The 12,390-nt window shown below is 43.7% G+C and overlaps 1 protein-coding gene across 2 annotated transcripts in view; it reads left to right on the top strand.

The window, feature by feature from the left end:
• The first annotated feature begins 853 nt into the window (after nucleotides 1-853).
• The window catches only part of ADAMTS18 (ADAM metallopeptidase with thrombospondin type 1 motif 18), a 152,722-nt gene continuing 141,185 nt past the window's right edge, over nucleotides 854-12,390 (top strand). The window contains exons 1-3 of one of the 2 annotated variants that reach the window (XM_021672612.2): nucleotides 854-943; nucleotides 1,048-1,135; nucleotides 3,937-4,253. In XM_021672612.2, coding sequence (XP_021528287.2) covers nucleotides 854-943; nucleotides 1,048-1,135; nucleotides 3,937-4,253 — 495 coding nt within the window. Of the gene's footprint in view, nucleotides 944-1,047; nucleotides 1,136-3,936; nucleotides 4,254-12,390 lie in introns of those variants that run through there. The other variant, XM_012437523.2, reaches the window with a different exon arrangement.

Below are 12,390 nucleotides of genomic sequence, written 5' to 3'. Positions count from 1 at the left end.
TTGTGCGCATCTGCGCCTCCTTTTCCTCATCTTTATCAAGGAATTAATAATCCTACCTGAAAAAGGATAGGGCCTGAGGCAAATGAGATAAAGCAGAGGATAGCTCCCAGCACTTCGGAGGTGTTGAGGACGCCACCCTGACTCTTTGCCAGAAGAGTTGAAAATGAGAACTCTACACAGGCAGCGAAAGAAGTCGCGCCACTCACCTGAGCCTTTCCTCTTCTGAACTCATCTCTCTGTGTGCTTAAATTACGTTTTCCAAGCCTGATTCTGGGCGCTCTTCTCCTTTCTCGGCGGTCGGTCCCTCCCTCCCCCTCACTCCCACCCAGCCTCCCCGCCCCCTTCGCCCCCTCCCTCGGAGCTGGAGCCGGGAATCCCACGCCCTTAACACCAGCCCGGGGGCTCGGACGAGCCCGGGAGCCGCTGGTCGCCAATCACCGCGCGGTGGAGAGGCGGGCGCTCGACTCCGGCGCGTTAGGGGAGCCAGCTGGCGCTGCCTTCCCGGTAGCCTCAGACGCTCGCACCGACACAGACAGACGCACAGACAGGCGGGCAGGCACCGATAGCGTCTCCCAATCGTCTGCGCTTCAGTCCCGGCCCAGGGAGCCCCCCGCACCCTCTGGGGTGTCGCAAACAGCAGCTCCGCAGGCCCGCGCCGGGAGAAGGGAGGGCGCGCAGGCGGCCGGAGGAGGGGAGGTCCCAGCGCGCCCCCGCTGCGATGTGAACGGCGGCGGCTCTCACCTGGAGCCGTACCTGGGGCGCAGAGCTCCGGGGCCGCGGAGAGAATGCGTGCCGCCCGTGTGCTCCTCCCGCCGTGTCCGGCCACCCGCAGCCGCCGCGCCCGCACCTGACCATGGAGTGCGCCCTCCTGCTCGCGTGCGCCCTCCCGGCCGCTGGTTCGGGTCCGCCGAGGGGTCCGGCGGGACTGGGGCGTGTGGCCAAGGCAGGTGCCGCCAAGCAGAGCGCCGAGAGCGGGTGGCAGGGGGCTCCCGACGCCAGCACCCCGCCCCGCGCCCCTCACGCGCGATATCACCTTTTCTCTTGCAGGCGCTCCAGCTGTGCTGCCTCTGCTGTGCGTCGGTCGCCGCGGCCTTAGCCAGTGACAGCAGCAGCGGCGCCAGCGGATTAAATGATGGTTCGTATTTGCCCCCCACCCCCAAGAAGGGCCTTTCGCAGCACTTTGTCTCTTCCTTCCCCCAAAGAGAGAAAAGATGTTAAAGCGCACCCCCTAACCTGGCAGGTGTGCGCTGTCTTGGAAATGGTTCCTGTTTGGAGAAGGGGGAAGGTGGCAAGGACTGAACTTATCAAAAGAATCAGTGCCCCAAGCTGCAAGTCACATAAAAGAAAATACTCTCCCTCCTTCACAGGTGGCTTGTTATGGGGGAAAAAAAAAAAAAACCTTAACTGCACTCAAACTCGAAGGGAAATGGACATTAAGGAATTACTTACTTCCTCCCTTTCCTAACTCTTGGTGGGGGAAGCTAATTCTTAGTGGGAGATGAAAGAATGTGAGCCCTTTTCCTCTCTCCATCTTTCCTCATTTTTCTCTCCACTCCTATTTCTTTTCTATCTCTTCTTTTTTCTTTCCTTTGTGTTTTCCTTGTGTCCTGGATGCCCAGAGGCTACTTTGAGAGAGAGGAAAGCAGGTGACTGGAGGTCTCTGAGTCTTTTATCTGTCTTGTCTGACCTTCCCCAGCCACAAACTTCAAGAACATCCCTCACTTGTGTCATTTATTCACTTCCCAGTGGAGCCCAGAGGAAAATCCTTGTTTTGATTGTTTTCTATCAGCTACAGGAGAACAGCTGATTCCTGACTCAAGGTGTCTAGCAACACCTTGCTGTTCAACCCTTCTTTAGAATTCCATAATGTTTAGTTTTGCAAGATTATCTCCTTTTCATGTCAGGGGCAAGCGGTCATATTGGGGAGTGGGGTGGGATGGAGTCATGGAGAAGGGATTCACCTTTTGTCCAGACAGAGAGGCTGCAGTTTCTAAAACCACCCCTCATTCTTCCATCAGGATCAGATGGCTGGAGGCCACTTCCATCCCAGCCACTACCTTGTAAGTAAGCTGCATAAGCTCACCCGTAATCAGCTCCTGATGTGATCAATCAGAGATCACTCTTTACAGGGGACGCTGATTGCCCTTCTTCCCATTAAGAACCGAATGTAACCAACAACCTGTTCTCCCCTTGGAAACAAGTTGGTAGCAGGTGTCTGGGGGAGGTTGATGGCTGATTCCATAGAAGGCTGGCTGGATAAGGTTCCTACAGAACCTTCCAAGTAAGAGCAGGCAGAGTTTCAGATGATTTTGGACAAGGAAGTAAGAAACAAACTTCCTGCATATGTCAGGAATCGTTTTCATAGTTAAGTTTTAGCTTGACAGAAGGAGGAGGTGGGCTTTCTCTAAGAACTTGCACATAATCAAGAGCCACATCCCTTTAAATCAATATATCTGATTTTTAAGAGATGAGAAATATTGTATGTCTGGCTCAGATTTTTAAGTTTAAGAGAAGGGAAAAACTTTCTCACCATTATTTTAAAACATGTGTGTCAGTTATATGGCATATTTAGTTAAAGGAGGGGGTCAAGAAGACAAATGGGAGGGGCAGAACATAAAGAATATAAAAATGAAAGCTGCCCAAGGAACAAGAGCACAGATGCTTCATAAACAGAGGAAAATTATTGTCATATTCGGGGAATATTTTTCTTAAATGCGAGCCTAATTAGACCATCACTCATTGATCCTTGCTAGCTACTGGAGTTCCACTACTCCTTAGTTGTTTTTTATTGGAGGAGGGGAAGGTTGTTGACCGTTTAGGGAAAAGGGAAATTCCTCTTCGTTTTCCTCCTCCAGTAACCAGGGACCCAAGTGACTCAAACATACCTCGTCGTTACTCAACATCTTTCTAAACACTTTCCAAAGTAGTTTCCCATTCTGTGCCTCGAAAGTGGAAATGCAGAGTATTTCTTAATGCGCAGAGGGCATATTCCAAATCGTTTTGTGGGCTGATGCTTTTCAGTTTCAATGTTTGGTGAAAGAAAACAGTGTGCTGGCTTTGCTTTTCAAATAGCAAATTCTATTTTGGCTCCACCTCTTTGGAACTTGCAGCAATTAGTGCTGCTCTAGGGAGCAATGATGAAGGTATTTTTAAACATGCCTTTCCAGGTGTCCCCTGATCTGCCACTCCCCCACCAACATGCCTGAGCAGTTTTACACATCAGACTATATGGGAAGGTTCTGACAATTTTGAGGCATTTTTGTGCATGCGCTGTAGTTTATTCAATTAAATGGGACCATCCCTGTGAAAGCTCATAGTAAAATGCTAAGGGTGATTGATGCAAGTGCTGAAGTTTTCTGATCACACATAAATAACTTCGGAAATAAGAAAATGTTGTTGCTGGTTAGTGACGTGAAGTATCATCTGAAGCTCCCCCACACTGTGCGTTATGACTTGAAATTTAAACTCTGCCTCTCCCGAAATGCTCCCGATTCAGTTTAAGCACAGAGAAGTTAACCTCCTTGAAGAAAAACTCCTGATTTTGTAGTTTTTTATTAATTTTCCAAAAAATTAAATTTTATGTATATGAATGGCTCTGTGTCCAATATTTTAAAAGGCCCAGACCGTTAAACATCAAAAGAATGTTCTAAATCCCTGTCCAGACAATGAGAGGTGTGACATTTTCCATGGACGTCCATGAAATTCATCAAAATCGTGCATGGTGTTTTAGCTCCTATAGAAATGTCTATGGCAGAATTCATTGTGGAGATAGGTCTTCTGCTTCCCCTCCTGCTCTGAATTATATTTGATCTAGGTGCAAGGCAACAGGAACAGAGAGATCTTTGAGCTTTGTAGTGTTCTTTGCCAGCTTGCTGGAAAGTGACCATTTGGAATTGTGGGCTCTGGGTGCTGACAGCTCAACTTTTCCCATTGCAGATTACGTCTTTGTCACGCCAGTAGAAGTAGACTCAGGCGGGTCGTATATTTCACACGACATTTTGCACAACGGCAGGAAAAAGCGATCGGCGCAGAATGCCAGAAGCTCCCTGCACTACCGATTTTCAGCATTTGGACAGGAACTGCACTTAGAACTTAAGCCCTCGGCGATTTTGAGCAGTCACTTTATTGTCCAGGTACTTGGAAAAGATGGTGCTTCAGAGACTCAGAAACCCGAGGTGGAGCAATGTTTCTATCAGGGATTTATCAGAAATGACAGCTCCTCCTCTGTCGCCGTGTCTACGTGTGCTGGCTTGGTAAGTACACCCCAGTCTGAGTTGAACTCCCTCCTTCGTGTTTTGTGTGACTTGAATGAACAGATGTCTGCAATATAAGCGCTCTTCCAGCCAACTCCACATATTCACATTGTCAGCCTTGATACTGCTAATATTCTCAATTGAATTAATCTAATCTGCTCCCAGAAAAAGAAAATATAATAGAACTTTAATTACCATTTAGAACATTCTTTTGATGTTTAATGGTCTGGGACGTTTCATTCTCCATGTTTGAGATGATCCCCAAGGAAATTAACTTGATGGATGCCATTCGCTTTGTAAAGTCCTGAGAGACCAGGCATTCTATAAATCTAACAAGCTGCATGCATCTACATGGCTTTGAAATGGGAAAACTGTATTTCAATGCTAAATTGCATTCAGTAGCCCTGGTAAGACCTCAACCTTCACTTTACTGAAGGGAGACCTTTTGTTTCCTTTCAACTAATCTGTTGCTGGTGTCCTGCTCACAGAAGACATCCTTTTAGAATGTGGTGTGGTGTGTTCCTGGGCTGGCGGGATTAAGTGTGGCATCCAGGGACGCAGAACCTTTTAAAAACATTTGAGACAAGTGTTATTTCCTCCCTATGTAATTCTCATCTGCTGAGCACCAGGCCAAGAATATCAGTATAATGATACTTTTCTCAGTATTCAATCAAATGTACAAGGTGGTAAGTGTTGTTCTGGGTTGATTTCATTCTGTTTTGTGAGAGAAGTGTTTTGAACTGACAGAAGAGTTTGTGTGTGTTGAGACACAGGGTGATTATGCTGTGACATGACCAGAAGACGGAAAATGGGAGAAAGCCCAACTGAGGATGTAGTTAGTAACGTACACGGTACATCATGGCACAAAGCAAGAGAGGTGGCTTGGGTGTGGGTAAATGAGGATTCCCATGTTCTTTGTTAGTTGAAACTTTCAGTTACTTTTTAACTTTTTTCCCCCTCTGTATTGTGGCATGAAATGTAGCTAAAACCTTTCATCACAGCCACAATCATGGTATTCTTTCCTCGGTCTATTTAAAATGATGAACGTGGCTCACCAATGACCTATATATTATAACATGGTTTCATGCCTATGTGTGTATGCGCACGTGAATGTGTCTTGGTTTTTTGTTTTGTTGTGGCAGATCTCCTGCTCTTTATTTGGTATCCCCTTTTTATTTCTCTTTCTTCTGCCTATTCCAGTATCCTAAAGGAGTTTAGACAACTCACCATGGTGACTGAAACTATCTCATTCCAGTTTAAAAGCAGGCTGCCCAGGTTCTAATTCCCACACCAGCACTTACTCGTAGGACCTTAGACAAATTATTTAACTCTATGTTAAGTAGAGCTAACTATGCCTTAGTTTCTTTAAGATGGGAATGACAAGAGTTTACATCATAAGGCAGTGGGGATTCAATGACTTTTTATGTGGAAAGTGCTACAGCAGGTCCTGGCAGGGAATAATTGCTGTATAAGTGTTCTCTTTTCAGCAAAACTTACCTTCCTCATGGTTGGCAATCTCAGGACTCCACTCTATGAGTGATGGGAAATCTGATCAATTGGATCATTAATAATCTCATAGTAATAGATTAATATTATCAAAATTTTACAGAGGTAGAATCATAAAATTTGTGTGTATGGAGAGTTCACAATGTTTTTATGTAATTTTTAGACTTTAGGTTCAAGGGTACAAGTGAAGGTTTGTTACTTAGGTGAACTCGTGTCACAGGGGTTTGTTGTACAGATTATTTCATCACCCAGGTACTAAGCCCAGTACCCTATGGTTATCTTCTCTCTCTGTTCCTCTCCCTTCTCCCATCCTCCACCCCCAAGTAGACCCTGGTATCTGTTGTTACCTTCTTAAATTCATGAGTTCTCATCATTTGGCTCCCACTCACAAGTGAGAACATGTGGGATTTGGATTTCTGTTCCTGCCTTTGTTTGCTAATGATAATAGACTTCCTCTCCATCCATGTTCCTGCAAAAGACATGATGTCATTCAGTTTTTTGGCTGCGTAGTATTCCATGGTGTATATGTACCATATTTTCTTTTTCCAGTCTGTCATTGATGGGCATTTTGGTTGATTCCATGCCTTTGCTATGGTGAATAGTGCTGCAAAAAACATTTACATGCATGTGTGTTTATGGTAGAATGATTTATATTCCTCCAATACCTAGTAATGGGGTTGCTGGGTCGAATGGTTCTGCTTTTAGCTCCTTGAAAAATTGCCATACTGCTTTTCACATTGGTTGAACTAATTTACACTCCCACCAACAGTTTGGGGCTGTTAGGACTGAACGTTCTCGTGTATGCATTTTGATGAACTTATGGATGCATTCTGTAGGACACGTGCCTAAGAATAAAGTTGTTGAGTCACAGGGTATGTATAAATTGAGTATTCCTTATCTGAAATGTTTGGGACCAGAAGTGTTTTTCAATTTGAGGATTTTTGAATATTTGCAGAATATATTCTGGTTGAGCATCTCTAATACAAAAGTCTGAAATGCTCCAATAAGCATTTTCTTTGAGTGTCCTATCAGTACTCAAAAGTTTAAGATTTTGGAGCATTTCAGATTTCAAATTTTTGGATTAGGGCTACTCAACCTGCATATGTTCAGCTTTAGTGAGTGCTGACAAGCAGCTTTTCAAAGTGGTTGTACTAATTTAAGTTCTAATCACCAGTGTATGAGAGTTCTAGTTGCTCCAAATCTTCCTGAACATTTGATATTGTCTCTTTTTCCATTTTAGCTGTCCTGTTTGTAGGTGTGAAGTAGTACCACATTATGGGTGTAGTTTGCATTATTCTGATGGTTAATGAAATTGAATGCATTTTTTTTTTTTCATAAAGACATCGCTCGCTTCTTTGGCTAATCAGGGGTTCATAACTCCTCTAAAGTTAATGAGCAACTATAGTAATAGATTCAGAATCGTAGATGATTCCAGAGTGCAGGAAACGAACAAGCCTTTAACAGGCTTGTTGGAGAGACTCATCAAGTTAATATACCAGGAGAGACAGGCACTCTTCATCCATAATACAGAGACTGATAAGAGATGAATGACTGGGAGATGAAACTTCTTCATCTGAAGTTTATATATGAGTATTTCTCTGAGTGAGGCCAGGCCACTGGCCTCAGAATCTTTTTGGATGTGGTAGCAATTTTCTGGTATGCATGCTATACATATTAGGAAAGTCATGTTACCTTTAAATGATTTGACAAAGTACTAATAGGAATCTACCATGATCTTGACTGCTAGAGAAGCCCCAAAAGAAAGAGAAAAATTGTAAAATGGTTATAATAGTGAATACATATGTACGTACACACATGCAAGCAGACGTGTATGTGTACATACTCCAGCTAAAATTTTCCTAGCAGAGTATTTGCCTCAATAATTCAGAATTTACCTGTTTGAAATATTTGTAATAATTTCTTAAAATGCACCCACCTCCCCTGCGAACTCACAGGTCTCACTTTATTCTGGAGTTGAGGTAGTTATTACTTACTTGGAATAATTCATGAAACAGGGGTTGCATACTTCCCTGAGTAAATACTGCCTACTGTTAGGTTTAGGGATGATTGTTTAAAATTTTTTGAATACCTTTTCACATGTAACCTAGAAAAGGTCACCCTTCTCTTCTGTATCTGGTGGCCTTATAATCTGTGAAGATATTGGGATTTGCACCCTTTGTCCCAGAATCTCAGAGGTATAGATCAGCCTAATCTAATCATGATCCGCCATGTCTGTCAGCCTCCCTCTGACTAGCACAGGGTTGAGAAAGTCATTACATCCAGCAAGCTGTGACATTGAAGGGAGACTCTTTATCTTGCTGTTGAAAAATTTCAATCTTGAAATTTTTACCTGCATTTCTTAATTCTGTCTTCCAAGAGAACAAACTTGATTCTTTCTTCCTATGTACTGAGAGTTCTAAGATATTCTGCTGCTCAAAACTGTTCTGTCTTAGTGATCCTTTTTGTCAGGACAGTGATTTTCAGAGCTTGATCAACTATGATTAGCTTCATTTGAAGTGCTGAAAATGTGAATTCCTTTGTCTACAACAGAAGCTCAGAGAGGCTGGGCACAGGAAAGTGTATTTTTAATTCTCCAAGTGATTCTGATGCATACTAATACTTGAGAACCTCTTAGCGAAAATGCTTGTATTTTTGGAATTTGTTAGAAAGACACATTGACTCATCATTTTTTATTGTTATTAATTTTTTAGAGACAGGGTCTTACCCTGTCACCCAGGCTTGAGTGCAGTGGTACAATTATAGCTCACTGGAGTCTCGACTTCCCAGGCTTAAGCAATCCTCCCAGCTCAGCCCGCCAGGTAGCTGGAACTATAGGCATGTACCACCACATCTGGCTAATTTTTGTATTTTTTGTAGAGGTGGAGTTTTGCCATGTTGCCCAGGCTGGTCTCGAACTTCTGGGCTCAAGTCGTCTTCCTGCCTTGGCCTCCCAAAGTGGTGAGACCACCAGGCATGAGCCACCACACCTGACCCTGTTATTTTTTTATTCAACAACTATTAGCCTCTGTTGTGTCAGCATTGTCGAGAGCATGGTGGATGAAACTTATCGACAAGATGGATGTTAGAGCCAGATCGTGGAGCTTACAATCTAGGGGAGAGGATGGAGCAATACATTTAGACCTGGAAATTGCTCTTTTTATTGTGAACCAAGTTGTGACTCAAACCTGAAAGAAGGAGTTTACAGAGTATGGTTTTAGAAAAAGGAGTTGGTCAGATTATTGCCAAAATGCCACCTCTCTGAGCTGTACAATGCATATTAGCATATTAGCAAGTCAGAAATGTCCTATATTAAAAACATTGTTTAACTCTGTTTGGCCAATGAGCACCTCCCCTCCCCCGCCCGCCAAGGAGCATCTCTTCACAGTTTGGTGGTGATATGAAAAGCATCAACGCAATGGTTCCAGAAACAGGTACCATAATATTATGTATTAATTTTTAACTATTAAGAGATGCTCCAGGAATAAAAGTATTTTATGGTCATACAAGTTAGGGAAAATGTAGAGGTTTAAAGGAAGCTAAACAAACATCTTTAATATATTTTGTACCTTTTAATACACTAACATGCATTGTGAAGTGCCGAGAGGTAGGATTTCCATACTAATTTGACCATTCCTCTTTTTTTTTTTGAGATGGAGTCTTGCTCTGTTGCCCAGGCTGGAGTGCAGTAGCACAGTCTTGGCTCACCGCAACCTCTGTCTCCCGGGTTCGAGTGATTCTCCAGCCTCAGCCTCCCAAGCAGCTGGGATTACAGGCGCCCACCACCTTGCCCGGCTACATTTTTTTTGTATTTTTAGTAGAGACCAGGTTTTATCATGTTGGCCAGGCTGGTCTTGAACTCCTGAACTCAGGTAGTCCGCCTGCCTCAGCCTCCCAAAGTGCTGGGATTACAGGTGTGAGCCACCGTGCCCGGCCTATTCCTCCTCTTTTTGAACAACACTTCCATCAACATCTTGTACCATGGTTCTGCAGTTCGCCATAAAAGAACAGTTCCTAAGTCTGAGATTATTTGCATTTTACTTTCACCTGACATGTGTTCCAGTTGGGGAAATGCACCCCTTGCTTGAGAAATTCTAAACCAAGCTTCATTCTTCCTGTGCAGATTGAATAAAAAGACGTAAAAACTGTCACTCATACTGCATTTCTGCCCAGCTCTGTAATACATGGGTGAGTTTACCATTGATGAATAACTTAGTGAAGGCCCAGCTGCCAAGAGGGGTGGACTGCTTTGCTGTTTCTGTTGGATCTTCTGGCTGGTGTCTGGTTACCATCCAGCCTTAGCACTGTGTCTGAGGCTCCCAGCGGAGGGTGTACCATGATTAGGACTGCCATGAGAACCCCTCCAGCCTCCATTCCTGATGCATCATCCAATTTTGTCACATGGTTTCCCTTCGTTTCTCTTTTCTTTGTCCCCAACAATTAAACCGTAAGTGGCGTTTCTCCCCCATGGCTGGCTGCCCTAATGTCCCCATTGTATCTTTTTTTAGTGGTGGCCTTTTTTAGACTAGGACTGCAGTGACCCATTCTCCAGAGAGCTTGGGTTCTTGCAGAACTTTGGAAGCAATTGGATTTGAATAGGCGGTAGGGACGCTTTGATCTCCCCTTTTCAAAAGTATTTTATGACTCAGAAAGCTCAGTCATTGAGTCGTCTGTTGCTGGTCACTGCCTGCCAAACGGTCTTTACAAAGCTGATTTCCATTCATAAAAGGGCTGAAGTTAAATGACCTTAGTCCATGGCGAGCAGAAAGAAACTAAACTCTGCTGCTTTGGAGGGCCTTGTTAGCTAGCAGGGGTTTGTGGAATTACATACACCCCCTTGGAACTTTTCAGTCACTTGAGAGGATCATGTGAAGTTAGGGATTAGACTGGGTTGCATTTATATGTTGTGTGAGACCGGCTAACTGAAATCAGTGATGTTTTCTTAGCCTGTCAATTCATCAAGAAAGAGTAAAAAGTTTTTTTTTGTTTTGGCCTTTCTCCTCTTTGGACATGATTTGTGAGGAGAATTATTTGCTCATAACAAACTTGTAGCAAAATACCAGATTGAACTCCTTTTTAAAAAGAATAGCCAAGGTTCTTAACAGAGAGCAGGACCCCAAGGTGACTAAGGCCAGTTTGAGGGTCTCCCATGGGAAGCTGAAAGGCCAGTCCTTCTGGCCTATGCTGGCTGCCTTTTTGGGTATGGCCACTAAGCCATCAGGCTCCCCAAGTTCTGCGTTGGGAGTATTGGGCTTCCTTCTTGTCTCTGGCCCTTGGTTTTCTCATCTGTAAAGTGGGAATGGTAATCCGCTCTTTGTCTCATAAGTTTGTGAAGATTTATGAGTGCTTTGTATTCAGTGGAAGCTCCATGCTTCATTAGTCTTGACTTTGAACTAGGAGAAGGTCTGGGAAGGAAATGGCCATTAAACTCACCCACAACTCACATATAGTCTCTCTCTCCTTACCAGCTACTGTCCCTGTCTTGCCTTAAGACCCCCTTTTTTTTTTTTTTTTTTTTGCCAGGCTGGAGTGCAGTGGCATGATCTCGGCTCACTGCAACCTCCACCTCCCGGGTTTAAGCAATTCTCCTACCTCAGCCTCCCTAATAGCGGGGGCTACAGGAGCGCGCCACGATGCCCAGCTAATTTTTGTATTTTTAGTAGAGATGGGGTTTTACCATGTTGGCCAGGATGGTCTCAATCTCTTGACCTTGTGATCCACCTGCCTCTTCCCAAAGTGCTGGGATTAGAGGCGTGAGCCACCGCCCCCGGCTGCCTTAAGGCCTTTTAAAGTGCAACCCTGTCAGAACAGGAAATGGACATTTTGATATTGGCAATTCTCCTTGTGGGAATGTTTGGAGATCTTGTGGGAGGGGATAGTAACCACTGCTTTATTAACTGAAGACATAAAATGAGAGAAAAAGAATCGAAGAGGAGTATCAAGAAACAGATAATGATTTGCATCAATTCATGTATGATGAAGCAGCATAGTGTCATGTCTTTGGGCTGAGACTCTGAATTTCCATCTCTTGCCTTTATTAGCGACATAACACAGGTAAGACTCTTTACCCTGGCTGTGCTTTATTCCTTCATTGATAAGTTGAGGATCATGATAGTGCTTCTCCCATGGGGGTTATGGATGCTTAATTGAAAGAAAAATAGTCTATGTGCATACTTAGAATGATATTACTACTATATCATTATTACAACCAATATAATTACCTGGCACATAGTAATGATATTGGTTGTGATGAGGATATAGTACTAACCATCATTATAGCAGGCCTTCTTTTGTATAGTTTTCAGAATTGACTGCTGACAGTTCTTACAATCCACAGGCAGAAGAGAGTTTCAGCCTAGATAAAAACATTAAGTTAATATTCATTAAGCACTCTGACTGCTGACACTGGAGCTATTGAGAAGAGATTCAGCTAAAACGCACAGGTAGGCCTTTAGAATATTTAACTGCCAGCTGGCATTCTAAGTAGTTAACGTCTAAGGTAGCAATTTTTTTAGTAAGGCACTTCAAAAGGACCTGAGCACTTGAAAAAAAAAAAAAAATATATATATATATATGTTTAGGTCATACCTCTGAAGATTCAGCAGGTCCTGGGTAGAGCCTAGGGATTCATGTT

Source organism: Aotus nancymaae, unplaced genomic scaffold (assembly GCF_030222135.1).
Source record: "Aotus nancymaae isolate 86718 unplaced genomic scaffold, 86718_ANA_hifiasm-v0.15.2.pri h1tg000030l, whole genome shotgun sequence".
NCBI lineage: Eukaryota > Metazoa > Chordata > Mammalia > Primates > Aotidae > Aotus > Aotus nancymaae.
This window is presented reverse-complemented; position numbering and strand designations above follow the sequence as displayed.